Source organism: Tamandua tetradactyla, chromosome 20, assembly GCF_023851605.1.
Source record: "Tamandua tetradactyla isolate mTamTet1 chromosome 20, mTamTet1.pri, whole genome shotgun sequence".
In the NCBI taxonomy this organism is placed as follows: domain Eukaryota; kingdom Metazoa; phylum Chordata; class Mammalia; order Pilosa; family Myrmecophagidae; genus Tamandua; species Tamandua tetradactyla.
Window position 1 is genome coordinate 22,255,525 of NC_135346.1, and position 19,858 is coordinate 22,275,382.

Consider the following 19,858-nt stretch of genomic DNA (forward strand, 5'->3'; position numbering starts at 1 on the left):
TGTTACACACAGTAAAGGGCACATATCCTAAATATAAAATTTGGTGAATGCTAAGACATTTTTGAAAGAGTGAATAGGAGCAGACTTAATGATGTGACCTCAGTATCCAGAGGATATTTTCTTGCTTGTTTTTGGGGGAAGACTGGAGGATGATGTCTTGCATGAGGTGGTGTGAAGGTTGTAGAGGGTGAGTAGTCATTTATCCATGGGAAACCCATTTAAGCAGAGGCAAGCGTAAAGAGCCTTCTTCCTCCTTGGGTAATAAGACATGTTTGATATATTTTTTCCTCTCTACTTTTACAGTGGCATTCCTCTTCAACTGGATTGGATTTTTCCTGTCTTTTTGTCTGACCACCTCAGCTGCAGGAAGGTATGGGGCCATTTCAGGATTTGGTCTCTCACTAATTAAGTGGATCCTGATTGTCAGGGTAAGTTGTACAACAGAAAAGATTCAGTTTGCAGAAAGACAATCATTAGAATGATTTTGACTTTTTTAAAAATTTGCATAATTGCATTTTTTATGTTATCTCAACATTTTGAATGATTTTAGATTTGTCTTTGCTCTGGTTTCTTGGTGCAGTTGCACCAAAATCAGTTGCAGTTGGATTATTTGATTCATGCACACAAGTTCTGTAGTCAAATCTGGTGAATATTGATGGTCTAAGAACATCTTCCCTACAAGTTTTTACACTCTCTGTTTTTAAAGCTAATTGTATGATAATTTATATGTTTGTTCTAAAATTAGTTGTCTTATAATCAAAGGAAGGATATCACTTCTTTAGTATTCCATCAGAAGCAGGTATTCCTTTCACTAATTCAATTTAAGTTTTAGTGTAGATGTCTTCCTCTCTCCTTCCCTCCCTCTCTTCTTTCTTCCTCTATTCTCCCTCTATTCCTTGTTCTCTTTCTCCCTCTCTTCTGAATTAGTTATCAGTAGCATCAGTGGTTATGCCAGAATGTTTGGGGAGGTAAAACTGTAACAACTACTACTTCACCAGAGGGCCTTACCACTGAAGTAAATTAGAGATGTCTGCAGTGATTTGGGAGTTATCACTTAGTCAAAGTTAGATGAAATAATTTAAAGTTGTAAAGAGCTAGTCCTTTAAGTGTCCTCTGTTTTCAAATAAGCATATTTGTAGCTTTATAAACAAAGCTAATTTATTTATTATAAATGGGTATTAACTGATTAGTGGGTGTTGATTGACCTTTAGAATATTCAAAATAGTTCCATTTCATTTATTATAAAGCAATTATTAACTTTTTTAGGGTTTCAGATTCCTTTGAGAATCTGGTGAAAGTTATAGGGAAAGTTTTTTCCCCAGACAGAAGCACGTATATACTCATCTAAAACATGAATTTTAGATTAGGAGCCAAGCCCTAAAGAGATTTTTCAGTCTTTCTCTAAATCTTAATTTTTATTTTATTAAGAAATAGTATACTGGGGTAAGGGGTATGGTATGTATAATCTTTTTTTTTCTCTGTTATCGTTTTATTTCTTTTTCTGTTGTCTTTTTATTTCTTTTTCTAAATCGATGCAAATGTTCTAAGAAATGATGAATATGCAACTATGTGATGATATTAAGAATTACTGATTGTATATGTAGAATGGAATGATATCTTAATGTTTTGTTTGTTAATTTTTTAATTAATAAAAAAATTTAAAAAAAGTATACTATATTTTAATTCTGTATCTTAAACTCTTGAACACCAAAGTCTCTAGTAGAAAACAGAGAAAGTTAAATTACCAGTCTTTTTAAAAAAATTAAATGTTCTAACTAACTTGAATAAATTTTTAAACTGAATAAAGTGAATCAGTGTTGTATTTGTTAGGATGCTTTTGGCTGCAAGTAACAGAAAACCTAACTCAGATTGGTTTAGAAAACTGAAGAAAAGTTATTAGTTCCCATAACAAAGCCCTATGTGTAGGGTTGCTCTGGCATTAATTAAATCGGTGGTTTGGTAATTTCATCAGAGATGTCTGATATTTCTGCTTTCCCATCCTCAGCATGTTAGTATAACTCTCCCCTCCCTCAGGGTCAAAAAGTGCTATAGCAGATTCAGGCATCATCTGGAAACTCAGCAGTGCTGAATAGAAGATAAGGAATGATTCCTTTTCTTCCTTCTTTCTTAAAGAGCAAAGAAATCTGCACAGAAGCCCTTTTTTCCCCAATGACCAAAAGAACATTATATGTCAATTCCTAAACCAGTCACTGCCAAGGGAATGTGTTTATTGTGCTGTTTTAGTTTGTTAAAGCTGCTAGAAATGCAACATACCAGAAATGGGTTGGCTTTTATAAAGGGAATTTATTAAGTTATAAGTTTACAGTTCTGTGGCCATAAAAATATCTAAACTAAGGTATCCAGAGAAACATACCTTGACTTAAGAAAGGGCTGATGACATTTGGGTTTTTTCTATCAGCTGGGAAGGCACATGGCAATGTCTACTAGCTTTCTTTCCCAGCTTATCATTTCAGACAGCTTCCCTGGGGGTATTTCCTTTCTGCATCTCTAAAGGTTTCTCTCTGTGTCAGCTCTGAAGCTCTTTCCAAAATGGTTTTTTCTTATAGAACTCCGATAAGACACACCTTGAATGGGCATAGATGCATCTCCATGGAAACAACCTAATCAAAAGGTCCCACCCTAAACAATAGGTCTGCCTCCACACGATTGGATTAGAAAACAACACAACTTTTCTGGGGTATATAACAGTTTCATACCAGCACACATGGTGTACATGGTAAAACTTCTAAGGTCCCAGTGAGATGGGAGGCGTTAGGAACCAAAACAGGGCACATCGTAAGGAGGCAATGATAGTTTCCAAACATGAATTTTGGTACTGGGGAAGCAAAGTAAAACTATTATCAAAACAGATTTCTATATAAGGTTGAATATTATGTGGACCAACCCAAAAAAGTTAAAAAAAAAAAAATTTTTGTCTACTTTCAAAACATGGAGTCCATAAAGCTGAAAGCTGTATACTGTTTCAGTGGTCTTGTATTTTCTTTGCCCTCAAGTTAAATTGTGAAATTGTATCTTTAAGATGCTATAAAATGTTTTGCTTTGGGGGTTCAAGGGTAGTTCAGTGGTAGAATTCTTGCCTGCAACGTGGGAGACCGGGTTCGGTTCTCAGCCCATGCACCTCCCAAAAACAAACAGACAAACAAAAATTCAATAAATGTGTTTGTATTAATGGGATACTCACATGGAAAAAGAATGCAGTGTGACCCCTGTCATACAGCATACAAAAAAAATGTTTGCTTTATTTTTATAGTTTTCCACCTATTTCCCTGGATACTTTGATGGTCAGTACTGGCTCTGGTGGGTGTTCCTGGTATTAGGTAAGTGCTTTTAACGTGGAAAGGGGATAAAATATTATGTTAAATTTTAAAAGTAAAATTACTTTCAATAAACTCTCATTTTTCTTACTGCACAGTGATAAACTAACTCAGCAATAAGATTAATTTTAAAAAATGTTTCTTTCTTTGAACACTTCAACCAGATCTTATTGATTAGGCTCTTGTCATCATCAGATATCTTGTACATTATTAAAAAGTCTGTTAGCGATAGTAGTTTTTTTCCTAACCCACTCATACACATTTCTTGGGTCCCTTTTGTGTGGGACCTAATGATTAAATGACTGTATAATCGATGGATTTTTTTCCCCGTTGTGGCTTATTGCTGTAAAGGGTTCCTACAGGCATAATATAACTACTTGAATTAACTTGTAAGGGTCTATGACCCATCTTTCTTGAGTCTGTTAGTAGAAAACAGAAAATGTATAATCCTGCTAAACACATCTTCTGGAAGAACCACTATTGGGTGTTAAGATTTATTTGGCTTATTATTATTGGTGAGATCAGAGTTATTTTGTGATGGGGAGGGAATTTTTTTTTTTGAATACTGTGTATTTCAGGTTGTCAGTTATGAGATTGTATTTTTTGCTCTAAATATTTATTTTAAAATCTTTTCTTTCAAGACATTAAAACAAAGAAATGAACTTTGGAGGTTATTTTAATGTTGGCTTCTTCATTCTTTAAAGATATGCCAAAACTACCACTACTGCTGTCATTTCTACGAAACAACGGCGTGGCCGTCTTGTAGCTGTTAAACATGCTCCCTCTGTGCTTCTGTGCCATCTTTCTGTTACCTCCTTAAGATCATTGGTGGCAGTGCTGCTAATGGTTCTGACTAACACAGTCTGACACCCATGCCCAACAGGTATTTAATAGGTTCAGGACCTGCTTTGCCTGGCAGAACTATGCATTGCTGACCTTAAATTTTATTTAAGAAACAAATCATCATCATGCTATCTCCTTCCCAACCCCCAAAAACAACACCTGGAATTCCAAGGGAAGAGAAACAGAGATTTTTTTTTCTCCCTCAACTATTGAGAAGTTTAATGATAAAAATGACCTACCTGAGTTATTTAAGAATAGTTTCTTTGCTTGTTTATTCTCTAAAAACTTTAAGAGAAAGGCTGCCCTCTCCCTCCATCCACACCTAAAATCAAATCAGACTCTGAATGGACCAGCCATTAAGCGTATTTTGAGGTTGATTGGTAGTTAAGTAGTTTAAAGAAATTTAGTGGGTTGATTTCTATATTAAAGTTTCATGGGAGATGAATTTAAAATACTTCCTGGTCATTCTTTTTACTGCTTACTGATAAGCAAAGGTGAGACTTTAGATGCACTTACTGTGCATTTGAACCCGATGTTTGGATCATTTGGTGAACTTTTCTTTCAAAGAGAGCTATTTTTTGGAGTTCTTCTGCAAGGGTAAATATTCTATGCAGAGCTCTCCAGGTGGTGGTTCATGAGCTACATACATCCAGCTAGTAGTTGTTTTGTTTGTGACATGGTTATTTTTAAAACTTTTTTTAATCATATGCCAATATTTAAAAATCAGGAGTTTTCATATAAAATGTTTGATTTTTCTACTTTTCTTAAAAATTGGAATATTTATCTAGCAAAACTAAGCCTGCTTACCACATGGCACCCTTTGGCTATTCCCCTCGAGTGCACTGGGATCCCCCACTCAGGTTCTGAGGGGGATACACCTGTGCTGTAATACATTTGTTGCTCTTGGTGCCAAACCGTGGTGTTCACTGAGCTCAGCCCTGGCGACCCTTGGTTACTGCGGAAAATCAGTACTACTGTCTGTGTACAAAGACCTTTCCCTTGTTGAATATGTACCCAACAGAAAGTAGATTAGTGGTTGCCTAGAGGAGGGGAGAGGGGAGAAGGGGAATAGAGAATGACTGCTAATGGGTACAGGTTTCTTTTTGGATGACAAAGTGTTCTAATATTAGATTATGATACAACTTTGTAAATGTGCTAAAAATCAGTGAGTTGTACACATTAAACAGGTGACTTATGCATATAAATTATGTCTCAATAAAACTGTCTTAAAGACGTATCTAAGACTCAGGGAGCATCTCTGAAGGAAGAGGGTCTGAGCCACCACAGAGGGGGCACATCGCCTCTCTCTCTGTTTCCAAGAGAGGCAAATTTCTATGAATGTATAGATTCTGGTGTAGTCATATAAAATCAGCCCTATTTCTTTGCTGCCTGGTAAATAAATAGCAACACACCCTGTTTACATTTTTTAAAATGTAGAAAAATGTAAAGTTGAGAATATGACAGTTGCTATAACAGGTAAGGAAGTCCTGACATCTAGTGGACAACATTATGTACTTAGGCAGTTAGCAAAAAAGAAAAAAAAAGTCTCATAGTAAGAAAGAACAAAGCAGGTTTTTTAGTTTTTACTTGAGAAAAACAGTCATAATCCCCTTGTGTTGCTTTTTAGGAGTTAATTGTATTGAAATACTTTTTCTGGAACTCAGAAAGTAAATTTTTAGTGCAATTAAAAATTTTTTTTATTGTGCACAACAAACATACAAACATTCTTGACGTATACACATTCTATACATGGTGTACAATCAGTGGCTCACAGTATCATCACACAGTTGTGTATTGATCACTATGATCATGTTTTTGTACATTTGCATCTCTCCAGCAAAAGAAATAGAAAAAAGAGAAAACTCATACCTCCCTCTCGTTGACTACTAGTATTTCAATCTACTCAATTTATTTTAACCTTTGTTCCATTATTTATTTTTTATCCATATTTTTTACTTATCTGTCCATACCATAGATAAAAGGAATATCAGACACAAGGTTTTCACAATCACAGAGTCACATTGCAAAAGCTATATCATTATACAATCATCTTCAAAAGAACATGGCAATTTTTTAAATTATGAACAATAATATATATATATCCAAAAGAACAGTAAATTTCAAAGCAGGCCGCAATTGAGTGTAGAATAGATTTCAGAGTTTGGTATGGATTACAGTTCCACAATTTTAGATTTTTCCTTCTAGCTGCTCCAAGACACTGGCGATTAAAAGAAATATCTATATAATGATTCAGCAGTCATATTCGTTTGTGAAATCCTGCCTTCTCTGTTATAACCCAACCTCTTGTTGCTCAGATGTGGCTTCTCTCTAAACCAGCTTGGCAGGTGAACTCACTGCCTTCCTGCCTACATGGAATATAACTCCCAGGGGTGTAAATCTCCTTGGCAATGTGGGACATAACTCCTGGGGATGAGTTAGGACCCGGCATCATGGGATTGAGAAAGCCTCTTGACCAAAAGAGGGAAGAGAGAAATGAGACAAAATAAAGTTTCATTCAGTAGCTGAGAGATTTCAGATAGAGTCAAGAGGTTATTCTGGAGGTTATTCTTATACATTATATAGATACTCCTTTTTAGTTTTTAGTGTATAGAATAATAGAAGAAAGTTCCTAAAACTGTTGAACTGTATTCCAGCAGCCTTGATTCTTGAAGATGATTGTATAACTATATAGCTTTTATAGCGTGACCATATGATTGTGAAAAGCTTGTGGCTGATGCTCCTTTTATCCAGGGTATGGACAGATGAGAAAAAAAATAAGGGCAAAAGATGAATATCAAAGGAGTATAAGGGGTAAAAAAAAATTGGGTAGATTGCAATACTTAGTGGTCAGTGAAAGGGAGGGGTAAGGGGTATGGGGGTGTATGGAGTTTTTCTTTTCTTTTTCTTAAATTTCTTTTTCTGTAGTGATGAAGATGTTCTAAAAATGATGATGGTGATGAATACACAACTTTGTGATGCTATTATGAGCCATTATTGTATACTTTGGATGGATTTTATGGTGCATGAAGATATCTCAATAAAAATATTTTAAAAAATAATAATAAAAATAAAAACTATTGCTTAACATGAAGTCCTGAAGATACCTTCCTGTGTTTTCTTCTAAGAGTTATGTAGTTTTGGTTTTTATATTTAGGTCTTTGAAAAGACTATTCTTTCCCCATTGAATGTACTTAGCACTTTGTAATAAGTTTTAAAGTAATTGGCCCTCATATTTTTATTTACTTTTTAAACCAACTAGATTCTAAATGGGTCTTGTCATGGAAGAAAGGAGGATTTTGTATAGAATATCCTTTGGAAATTCTGAGGGAAATTACTTATGTGTTAATTGTTTTTAGCAGCAAAAAATGGCCAAGTATTGCTATGAGGAGGGATATTTCTGGACTTAATATAGAAATTATAAATTCATTCTTGACTTCTCTTTTTTAAATTAGGCTTTCTCCTGTTCCTCAGAGGATTTATCAATTATGCAAAAGTCCGGAAGATGCCAGAAACGTTCTCAAATCTACCCAGGACCAGAGTTCTCTTTATTTATTAAAGGTATTAAAGTGTGTGGGGGAGGAGTTTATTCTAGTCCTAGTGTAATCATGTGATAAATTGTAGATTTCCATTCAGTTTTTTTATTTTTTTATTATTATTTTTTAACTTTCCTACTGTTTTATTTTAATGGAGACAGGTTACTTAAAATAATTTTAGTTTCAGCCTCGCCTCACGCTGTCCCTGACCGCAGCTTGGCGCACTTTGTGGTGGCTGCTGGGGTTGCAGTGCTCGGGCTGAAGCACACTTGGGTGGCCATGGCCCGCGGGCTGTGATGAGTGAGCTCCTGCTGGAGGCAGGGGAACTGGGCTGGAGTCATGGTCAGTACAGTGGTAGCAGTTAGACTGGCCATTGCAGTTGCAGGAGTTGCGGGTCATTTATGTTTTGCAAGCCTTTACAAAGCGTATGGAGCCTCAAGTAAAACAAGTTTTTCAAAGTCTTCCAAAATCTGCCTTCAGTGGCGGCTATTACAGAGGTGGGTTTGAACCCAAAATGACAAAACGGGAAGCAGCATTAATACTAGGTGTAAACCCGACTGCCAATAAAGAAAAAATAAGAGATGCTCATTGATGAATTATGCTCTTAAATCACCCGGATAAGGAAGGATCTCCTTATTTAGCAGCCAAAATCAGTGAAGCTAAAGATTTACTAGAAGGTCAAGCTGAAAAATAAAGTAAATATATAATGAAAAAATAAATAAATAAATAATTTTAGTTTCTTGGGTCCCTTAAAGTGTGTTTTTAAAATTTTAAGATTTTGCAAGGGCAACATACAGTTTGATGTTGTCACTTAAGAATGAGGTTCCTTGAAAAACAAAACAAAGGGGGAAAAACTTACTTGAGCAGATCCTCTACTCTGGCTCCTGGGCAGGACTTAATACTGAGTCTTTTCAAGCTACCCTTTAATTCTAGTCAAATGGTTACAGGCACCTACTAAGAATAGGAGTCTGTGGTAGAGGATATAGAGGTTAAGGAAGCCACTGTTCTTGCTTTTTAGCATTTCTAGTTTAGTAAGGGATGTTTCTACAAAAAGCTACTTTGATAAAGGCAAGTTAGGAAAACTGCCATAGGAGAAAATATTTATCCGTGTTCTGATCATTCAGAAGAGGCAGGGGTTTTAGTAGTCAGAAGGTAACTAGGATATTTGACTGGGACTCAGAGTCATAGATCTTGGTACTTGGGATTCTTAGATCTTTGACTCTTGAATCCCAAAGCCTCTGCTCATTGTTGTACCAGTTCCAAAAGTCAGAATTCAGAAGGAACCCTTCTGGGCTAATCACTCTGCTTTATAATTATGGAGGACCCTAAACCCCAGAGCTAGGTTAGACTGTAGCGTACTTAAGAAACTCCTTTTACATGGGCTACCAATAAGCCGGAGGTGTCAAACTCTTAAAATTAGTGAGCCTTTCCTGGTACCTTTCTTCAACCTCATGTTACTATTTTGGTGGGGAGGAAAGTCAAACCCAAGGAATGTAACTGGAAAAGGGCCTTTTCCCCAGCTTAGACCAGGAGGTCTAAGTCTTGCCAAAGGTCCATGTTTGTTCACATGTGGGTTTCCCCAGAGGTTAACTCCCTCTCACATCAGTAGTCGAATAAGGGAAGAGATAAGGAGTCTTGAGAAAATATATAGCAGAGAGAGTAACAAGATCTAATTGGTCTTTTTGGACTTTGCTCTTTGTTCCTTGGGACTGTGTTGGGTATGGGTGATGCTAGAATGGTTCTTTGAATGCCATCTAGAGGCCAATCCAGGTGAAAGTCTCAGGCAAAGCTTTGTTAAAGGATGTAGCGTTTGGAATAAACTTTAAAATGATAGGTAAAATTTCAGCTCGTGGAAATTGGATGGGATGGAGAAAAGTTTAAGAATCACCTGAGGCGAGTAGAAAGCAGAAATAGAGTCAAGGAGCTATAGCGCTTGTTTAAAGAACAGCAATTTAATTGTAGTTTACAGTGATGACAGTTAAGGCTGGAAAACCAGGTTGAAACAGCCTTTTCAAGAATCTTGAGGACAAAACCGATTTACAGTAGAACCATAGAATTTGTAGAATTGCCTTTTAAACCCAGTGACATGTTGGTTCAATCCAAGTCTAACCCCCATGTGAATAACCCTCTCTTCTGTATTCACCATTCTGTGTCACGCTTTATATAGGTAAGTATGCTAAAAGTAGGGTTCTCAGTTTTAAAGACATGTGATGGCCTCAGGATGTATACTTCCAGAAAATAAAGTACTCTTCATATTAAATTTGTCAGGCAATAGAACAGTATTGAAAGTTTTTAAGTAACAGAATGATAGGATGAGAACTTCTTGAATGTAGCAAAAATTTTTTTCAAGCATGAGATAATTTGTTAACATTCATTAAGTTTTCCCGCGTATGAGATCCTATATTAAATAGTACTACATGCATAACAGAGTGACAGTTATAGTGATAGATTCAGGTACATGCATGGTGGAGTGTATTCATCAGGTGTTGTAAAAATTAAAGCATGCAAAGAAGTCAGGCTTATGTTGGTTTTCTTCAAGGGTATATGTACTTTTGTTTGAAATAAAAGTTTAATCAAGAGTAGCATTTAGGATAGTCTATGTATGATTTTTTTAAAAGGGGGATATAAGTTTAACTGAATGCTTAAAATGTATGGCATGTCATGAATTTGAATTAGGTCACAAAATCTGTATACGGAGAGATATTAGCACCCCTGGCCTAGGCCCTAGAGCCTGTCATTTGTTTGTCTTTGTCTCTAGGACATCCCTAACTTCAAAAGGCTTATCAGGTGTTCTGTGCATGATTATTTAATTAACATTGTCATCATTTTTCTTTCATCTCCATGCCTGCTTATAATTTATAGTTACTTCAAGCCTCATGTTTAATTTTTATCTACCACAGATACAAAAGTAATGTTTTTGTGGTTGCCACAAGTCCTCCTCCTTAGAAAGGGTGACCTGAAATCATCTACAGATTTCCCCTAATTCATTTGGTTCCCCAAATATCCTTAGAGGGCATGTTCCTGTCTTTTTTAAATAATATGTTCTCTTTTAGGGGATTGCACACCTTGCTCATCTTGCTTATTATATATAACAAATAGCAGCCAGGTTGAGGGAAAGCCTGAACTTCTCAGTTTTCTTATTTTATTATTATTGGCTTAAATGAGGGGGGATTTGTTGTTGTATTTGTCTTTTAATATTCAACACAGTTTCTGAAATGCTCTTTTTATGCGTATTCTAAATGTGAAACAAAGTATCTCCAAGTTATGACTTGACGAAGGAAGTCCTTAGTAATTAAGCTCTTGGAACTGGTAAGGGAGATAGTAAGCCTGTTACTCTGTGTTTTGGAGACAGGAAGCAGCTGCTAGTGCCCAGTGTGTTTTAAGAATTGCCCAATACTCTAGTTATTCCAGTTTCACCATCTAAGACTTGAAACTTACTTAGCTGATTTCTCAGCCTGCAGCATGTGTTCTTGCAAGGCCAATATTGTAGCCTTTCTCGTTTGTCAAAGGACTGTACCTGCTTTCTTTGACCACCTCTCCTGATCCCCTCACCCTGTTCCTTGAATGACGTTTTATCCTTTCGAAAGAACAGGGCTGTGATGTAGCAACTGTTGTCTGTTTCTCTTGTGTCTGTTTTTGTCACAGATATATTTGGAGACATTGGATACGTTCATTTTCTATAATAAAGTTTCCTAATCAGTCCCCACCCTCTGAAGAAAAGAATTGTCAGAAACCTACTCAGAGGTTTATGAATGTCCCCCATTAAAGGGCATAGTAGAGTGTTCTAGTTTGCTAGCTGCCAGAATGCAATATACCAGAAACAGAATGGCTTCTAAAAAGGGGAATTTAATAAGTTGCTAGTATATAGTTCTAAGGCTGAGAAAAAGTCTCAATTAAAGCAAATCTATAGAAATGTCCAATCTAAGGCATCCAGGGAAAGATACCTTGGTTCAAGAAGGCCAGTGAAGTTCAGGGTTTCTTTCTGAAGTGGGAGGGCACATGGTGAACACAGTCGAGTTCCTCTCTCATCTGGAAGGGCACATGGCAAACACGGCATCATCTGGTAGCTCTTCTCCTGGCTTTCTGCTTTATGAAGCTCCCCAGGAGGCATTTTCCTTCTTCATCTGCAAAGGGCGCTGGCTGGTGAACTCTCCTTCTTGTGGTTATGTCATTCTGCTCTGCTTTCTCTGAATCACTCTCATTCTCCAAAATGTTTCCTCTTTGATAGAACTTCAGAAACTAATCAAGACCCACCAGAATGGGTGGAGACATGTCGTCACCTAATCCATCTTAACAACCTCTCTTGATTAAATCGCCTGTCCGGGGAGATGATCTAATCACAGTTTCGAGCATGCGCTGCTGAATAGGGATTAGAAGAAATGGCTACCTTTACAAAATGGGATTAGGATTAAAACATGGCTTTTCTAGGGAACATACATCATTTCAAACCAGCACATAGAGTTTGTTTGCTTTTCTGTCCTGCTTTGATACCCTGGTTAATTTGAAATAATTCCTAATACTCCTAGAGGGGTCAGAGCGCCAAATTAAGGGTCTGGGGGCTTAGAATTTTAATGGCTTCCTTGCTAATTTTCAGGGTGTTCTCAAAGGAACTGGAAAAGACACATTATCCCATGGGACTGAATTTCTTTTTTGCATTGAAATGGGTAAGAGCTATCCATCCAGAACCAAATGCAGAATGCTTTCTTTCTCTAGTTCAGAGCAAATTTAGTTTAAAGATGTATTGGAAAACCATTGTATAAAATATGAAAGTTTTTTTTTTCCTTTCTTTCATTGGCTTCTTTTTCTTTGATAGAAATTCCACTAGTTCAGAGCTTACTTTTTGCAAAAAAAAAGATACAGAGATACAGATAGGGAATTTTAAAAATAACTTTGCTATAACTGAAAAATAATTTCCATGTACTATTGAGATTTGACATACTACTAGAAAATGGTATAAGAATAGTGACTTTTCTATTCTAGCTACCCAAAAAAGTACTAACTGATAAACAAACCCAGAAATAACCCCAAAAGACCCCTTTCTAATCTGTCAAAGTAGCTAAAGCTTATATACTGCAGTTATAGGGACAGTGCTCAGGTTTCCTTCAAGAGCCCATTTACTGTTTTTTGAAGTTCCGTTGTTAATAAATTCAGTTATCTAGTTTCCCAGTCCACAGCAAAAAGCCAGGAGAAATTGCTAAAGGTGGTCACGGAGGCATCAGCGAAAAGTATGTGACTACAGAGGAAGCAGAAAAAATGAAATGTTGCTTATGTATAGTTTAAAAAGACACAGACACTTTTTAGAAACATCTTTCCTTGAAATGACTAAAAATGTAAAGTGGTCGTACTTTTTCTTATTTACCAGTTAACTGGAACATACTTTTTTTTTTTTTTTTTTTTTTTTTTTGCATGGGCAGGCTCCGGGAATCGAACCCGGTGGAGCATACATTTTTATGGGATACCACCTCCTTTAAAGCTGTCAGGTAAATCAGGGAAGAGCTAGTCACCATAAAGTGATAACATAGTTAACTTGTAATATCTAACGCTTTTTCAAAAGCACTTCGCATATGAAACACAATAGCCTTTAAAATGTATTCTTTTAATCATATCTGAAGTAGAAGAAAAAAAAAATAATTTTTAAGCCCTGGCATCAATGATCTAGGGCTGAGGGTCCTTTATAATTAGAAAGTGATTGCTGTGATTTGGTGAGCTCTATCTATTAGACATCAAATATTTTAACTTTTTCCATATGAAGACAAACACTTCCATTTCTCCCTTTCTTTTATCTCCATACCCCCCCTTCTCTAATATAGCTCTCACTTTATAAAAGGAAATTCATCTCAAGTTAAAAGTTGGATTTATTAGAATGCATTAAATTAGCAGGGCATTAGAGATGTTTTCCAGTGGAAATATTTATTTATATTGATAAGCACATAAGGCAAAAACTCCCCCTTTCCACCCTTCCCTCATCCCCCGGTAACCTCTAATCTATTTTTTATCTCTGCACATTTGCTATTTTTAGATATCTCATATAAGTGACATTATACAAAATCTGTCCTTTTGTACCTTGCCTAATTTACTCAGTGTAATATTTTCAAGGTTCATCTACCTTTGCAGCATGTTTCAGAACTTCATTCCTTCTTAAGGCCAAACCAGTGGAATTTTATCCAGAAGAAAATGTCTTTTAAGAAATTGTTACCTTCTGCTTTTAATTAAATGACCTGTAAGCTGTTAGAGTCCTTTTGTTTCCAAAGTTACTCATCTACAGTTTAGTAATGATGTCCACAGCCCCTAGGGCCTTCCTATCCTCCAGTTACGTGCCACCAGCGTTTCTGTATTGCTGTGGGTTGAGCTGATCTGAAAGAGCCTCCAGATCTTAGCAATGCATTTGGAGTTTGTATAATAATAGAGATCATTGGAAACATATCTAGGTCATCTTAATAGAGTTTTAATGTTTGTTGAGTGGCAGGCTGTGACTTTCAGAGACCTATTAAAGTTAATTTGCCTTATACTGAAGCAGCATGTTCCAAGAAAGTGTAGCTGTATAGGCCAGATAGTTATCTGGACTGTATCAAGTTCTTGCACACTCCAGTGTTTTGACCTAATAGTCATTATTTCATCAGTTTTCATGTATGAGTGGGAACTGATAAAGTTAAAGTCAGCATAGGCTTCCAGTGAGTCTCACCTCATTGCAAAATGTCCATTTGACATCCGTCTACCAGTTTTCTTTCTGCTTGTGCTTAGCTTTCAGAGTTTTTTTTATCTTCCTTATCTCTCATGTCCCTGTGAACATTCTGCAGTCTTTCAGTCTCTTATGTCTCTATTTAAAGTAATACACAACTGAATTTGGAGTTTGTAAAAATAATGACAGTTTAAAAAGAGTATGTTAATTTCTTCCAATGTAACTTCTCTGCCTTTCAGCAGGCTTTTAAAGATTTATTTGGTGTTCTAATCAGAAAAGATATAAAAGAGTTTCTTACGGCTTTTACAGCAATTTGGAGAGAGAGAAAATTTAGCTAATGTTTATATGAGCCCATCCAACCTTCACTTGGTGCCAGGTATCATAAAGTAGTTTCTAAGTAAATATTTAAATAGTTAATGTATCTCTTCGGTGTTCCTTCTTTTAATATAGGGAGTTACTTATAGTTTTCCCCAGGTTATTTCCATGAGAGCCAAAACAGTTTGCCGTGCCAGAACAGAAATGCCTCAGTGTATTGAATGAAAAACACGTTTAACAAAATCTGGGGACATTATTTTGAGAGCATTATTTCAGCCACAAATATTTCCTTTCTTAAAATTAGTTGGGACTATATATATAAGTATATATTTTTGTTTCTTTAGGGAGACATGCCCTTTTACATTGACCTTTTTTTTTCTTCAAAAAGTTGTTTGTGATACTTGTGAACTTATAGGTTTTTTTTTTTAACTTTCCTCTGTACTGTTTATAAGTACAGAGGGTCATCATTGGCATCCTTATTACAAATCTTCCTTGCATGAGATCTGGCAGAATCAGCAGGATAAACAGTAGCTTTAGCTGTATTAGGAAAATTACATGTTGCACATGAAATTTTTTTAGTCTCTCTGCAGCTTGTTTCAGTCTTTGCTAAGATTTTCTAACTGTGGGATGAAGAATTGCTGCTTCCATTCTGCTCTTTAGGAGATTTGGAGAGAAAGATCCCTCCCACTAATGGGTTTTTAGGGAAAGGATTCATGTTCTTTCTAATTCTGGAGGCTTTTATAACCTTAAGAACTGAAATTTTAATGTTTATTGAATACAGCGATATCAGTGTAATCTTAAAACTATGTTAAAATGTACTTGTCTCCAAACATCCTGCCTTCTTTTGTGACTACATCCTTCTCGGCCAAAATAACAAGCTAACTAGAGTTTCAATATTCACTATCCTTCTCTGGCAGATGTTTTCTGGCAAAGGCCTTCCTGCGTTTATGAATTCTCTCTCAAGAAGCAAGAGAACACCTGCAGGAAGTGAATCAAGATGCAGAACACAGAGGAATAATCATCTGCTTTAAAAATAAATAAAAGTACTGTTGAAGAAGATCATTTCTCTTTATTTGTTCCTAGGTGTAAAATTTTAATAGTTAATGCAGAATTCTGTAATCATTGAATCATTTGTGGTTAATGTTTGAAAAAGCTCTCGCAATCAAGTCTGTGATGTATTAATCGCCTTATGTATTGTTTGTAGTCATTTTAAATAGCATGAGCCATGTCCCTATAGTCAGTAGGGGGCAGTCTTGCTTTATTCATTCTCCATTTCAAAATGAAGTTAGAATGAAATATTTTAGTGTAAGATATGTATAATGCTGGCCATCTTAAAGGGGTTTTCTCAGAAGTTAAATTTTTTGTTATGACTGCATTTCTGCACATAATACATATTTGCTGGTAAAATTAATTGAAAAATTTATTGTATTGTGTGAACACCTTGAAGCAAAATCTTAGTGCAAAATACATTTAAGTTGTAATCAAAAATATGTTCTCAATTGGTAAATAATAAGCATTAATTTTTTATTGTCTGTATTCTAAATTTTGCAGTAATTGTTCTGTGGTACAGACCTAGGGATTCTACGGTATTGTCACCATACAAAATAGAAAGGACATGGACAAATATGGCAGAATTACTAAAATGCAATTCTTGACATTTTCTTTATGAATGGAGTCCTTTGCCCCTTTTTTTGTTTATCTTTTGTCTCCTGATTATGGGCCAGGGACTGGTCGTGAGGAGAGAATTAGCCACTAGGAGCAAAGAAAGAATTGGCTTTGGAATTTTTGAGATGATCCCTAACATACTGTACTACTTACTTTTACAATGTGTTAGCAAAAACTGATGATAAAAGTGTAGAAGGATGTGCTTTCTGCCAGGTGGTAATTCACCCTGGTTTGCTATGTTAAAACTGTAAATACAACAGAACATTAATAAATGTCTCTTGTGTAGCACCTTTTGCTGTGGACTAATACTTAATTTAGGACTTAAACTTTCTTGTTTTGCATTTGTTTATTGCTAAAGCAGTTTTCTTGGATTCAGTACATTTATTTCCAACAGAGGAAGTCCTCTTCTTTGGTATCATTCTCAGTACATTACGGGAGACATATGGGAAAATTGGTTCTACAAAAGATAATAGACTAAAATATCTTACAGAGAGGAGCTGAAGAAACCTTAAATCATTCTGGAATTCCCAATAATGCTTCATTTTTTGAACATGACCTTAGACAATTTATTCCAATGTTTTCTGCTTGTTCCCTGCTTTTTCTTTTTTTCCCAGTTGAACACAGCCAAATGGTTTAAGTTCTTATGAGCACCCAGTTGAGGCTAAAGAGTACTCATTTCTCATGATCTCCATTTTTGTCTCAGTTGTATTAAATTTAATACAGAATGTCAGCCATTTTATTTTTTCCATTGCCTACTCAAATGAAAAATGAAGAAAAAATGCAGCATGATGGCCAAATAACTACACAAACCAGCAGGATCACAGTATAATAACTGCAAATATTCATTTGTCTGGAACTAACAATGAACTGTGTCTGTAATCAGCATAGGAAGGCTGTTTAGGAGTTATCAGTATGTAATATACAGAAGTGTAGGTTGTTTGAAAGCCAGACAGGAATATTAAGAGCCTCTTGGATTGACATTTCAATGATCATTCTAACCAGTTTATTGATTATATAAATAATGACACATTCCTGTTTATAAGTTTTATTTTACAGTAGGGAAGTAGGGAGTTTTAAGAAAGTCTCTTTGAAGTTTTGTTTGTTTTTCTTATTTTTCTTTTCGTTTTCATTAGATTGTACCAACATCAGAATTTGAAAGTTTTTATTGCCTATAATGTTCTAAGTTCCAGAATGAATACATTTCTAACTACCTGAATAGATGTGTATGCATGCATCAGAGAGTTATTTAAATGACCTTGCAAAACAAAGAAGAGGACCCTAAATCACATTAACTCGAACATTACAGACTAGGTTTGTGTTTATTTTTTATGTCCTTGTACCTTACAAATATACAGAAACTCCTTTTTCTGTATATTTGTTGGTCTACAAGATGCTGTCAGTTTGGGAAACTGTTATTTGGTATGTTTTAAAAATACTTAGTCTCAAGGATGATATCTCTTTCTTTTTTTTATAATTGTTCTATCATTCCTGGAAAATTGAAGCCTTTTTCAGGTGCATGAAGTTGATGCCGTTTATCACTTAGGGCCCTGTTTTAGTTTGCTAAAGCTACCAGAATGCAATATACCAGAAATGGGACGGCTTTCAAAAAGGAAATTTATGAAGTTGCAGGTTTACAGTTCTAAGGCTATAGAAATGTCCAAAGTAAGGCATCTAGAGACAGATACCTTAACTCCAAAGAAGGGGCCGATGATGTTCAGGTTTCACTCTCACCTGAGAAGGCACAAGGGCTTCTTCAAATGGCTTCCCCTGGGGCGTTTTCTTCCTGCACTCCAAAGGTCTCTGACTGGGGGGGCTCCATCTTTTTCCATAACGGTGCCCTCTTAAAAGGTTCCAGTAAGCGACCCCACCTTGAATGGGTAGAAACCACCTAATCAAAAGGTCCCACCTAGCAATACTGAATCAGGGTTAAAGAACATGACTTTTCTGGGGTACACAACAGTTTCAGGCTAGCACAGGACCGTACTTTTCAAGGTAGAAATGTCTATGCACAACTGTTCTTTTGCATTTTCCTCACACTCTTCTTTCTTCCTTTGGCAGGTTCATTATTAAGAATAACCCTTTCAGATAAAAGATGAATCTTTAAAATGAATTATTTTGAAAGGACAGTAGAGAAGAAACACTGTTCTTTGCCTAAGATTATAAAATTAGCTCGTTTGACCCAGAGCCGAGGAACAAGGGTTCACCCATGACCGCAGAGATCGCACATGTCTGTGACCTGTTGGTGCCATTTGGAATTACGCAAGCTTATGTTTTTGTTTTTGTTTTTGTTTTGTATGGGCAGGCACCAGGAATTGAACTCTGCCTGCTTAGCCACTGTGGCCTGCCGGCAAGCTTATATTTTAAAACAGTGTTAAAATATTGCTGGAGGTGTATTAGCCATTTCTGCATGTAAAAATGGGAAGAATGAGTATCTTTGTTAATGAGATCAATTTGTTTAGAGTTTTTGAGAAACAATTTTTTAGTGAAGTAAATGATGATCTGGGTTTTTTGCTTTTTTGTTAAATATACTTATTTGACTTGAGCTGTTGGTCCACCATAAGTCATTAATAACACAGATGAAATTTCTTTTGGCTTTCTCCATTTTCTTATACTGGAATGTACTCTACCTTGTTATAAATTGTTTATCATTAAAAAGAAGAAATAAACCAAGAAGTAATTATTGAAAGGGGGTATCAGGGCCAATAGTAATGGTAATTTAAGTGATGTCTGAAGTGGCAAGGTTTAGAGTTGAGACTCAACAAAAGTGTACCCCACAAATGGAGCCCTGGCCTCAGCTTTGAATCCAATCTTACCCCCTCCTCCCACTGTCTTGACTTTTCTTGAGGGTTGACATAGTAGGTGCAGATGTAAATGGAAAAATCACTTGGCCCTGACTCTTGTAAATATTAATAATCAAATTTAAATTTAAGCCATGCCAAGAAATCTAGATATAGAATCGCATATTTATGTAATGTATGAAGATACTGCTCCTATTTCCTACTTCAGTCTGGTTCTTGTTGAAACCTCAATGATGAAGCCAGGTAAATCATGTGCAAGATGCGGTTGGATAATGTTCAGGTTCTGGTGTTTAATTGGTCCTGGTTTTTCAGCTATTTAGAAGATTTTAACATTCACTGTCAGACTTTCTGAAGATGATCTGAGGAATGATGAGGGGTGTAACTATGTTTTTGTAGATGGTTTGCGTATTTTCAAAAAATTATATTTTGCCTCTTTTTAGTCTAAATAGTATCATAGTCTGTAAGGTAGATAAGGAGAAGTGAGTGCAAGTAATTTGTTAAACCAATATTAAGATACTCTTGGTTTAATGTTTCATATGTATAGATAAGCTTTTGCATATGTGTATAGTTACACTCTTGTAGACCACCCACCAAAAATGTGCAAGTGCACTTCTACAGGTGGCCTCTGAAAACTGGTTCTTTATATGCCCTCTTGTTAAATTGGAGTACATCCTAAAGAAATACACCAGA

General features: G+C 35.9%; 1 protein-coding gene and 1 pseudogene across 3 annotated transcripts in view; both read left to right on the top strand.

Moving 5' to 3' along the window:
• NDFIP1 (Nedd4 family interacting protein 1) overlaps nucleotides 1-16,658 on the top strand; it is a 66,437-nt gene extending 49,779 nt beyond the window's left edge. The window contains exons 5-9 of one of the 2 annotated variants that reach the window (XR_013166223.1): nucleotides 304-428; nucleotides 3,272-3,338; nucleotides 7,631-7,736; nucleotides 13,126-13,191; nucleotides 15,623-16,658. Coding sequence is in view for 1 of the 2 variants with exons in the window: in XM_077137278.1 (XP_076993393.1) it covers nucleotides 304-428; nucleotides 3,272-3,338; nucleotides 7,631-7,734 (296 nt within the window). In the remaining variant the exon portion in view is untranslated. The remainder of the gene's footprint in view (nucleotides 1-303; nucleotides 429-3,271; nucleotides 3,339-7,630; nucleotides 7,737-13,125; nucleotides 13,192-15,622) is intronic. The other variant, XM_077137278.1, reaches the window with a different exon arrangement.
• On the top strand, nucleotides 7,747-16,658 carry LOC143663914 (mitochondrial import inner membrane translocase subunit TIM14 pseudogene; annotated as a pseudogene). Its single transcript, XR_013166224.1, has 3 exons — nucleotides 7,747-12,375; nucleotides 13,126-13,191; nucleotides 15,623-16,658. The product of XR_013166224.1 is annotated as a mitochondrial import inner membrane translocase subunit TIM14 pseudogene (transcript).
• Nucleotides 16,659-19,858: the final 3,200 nt, after the last annotated feature.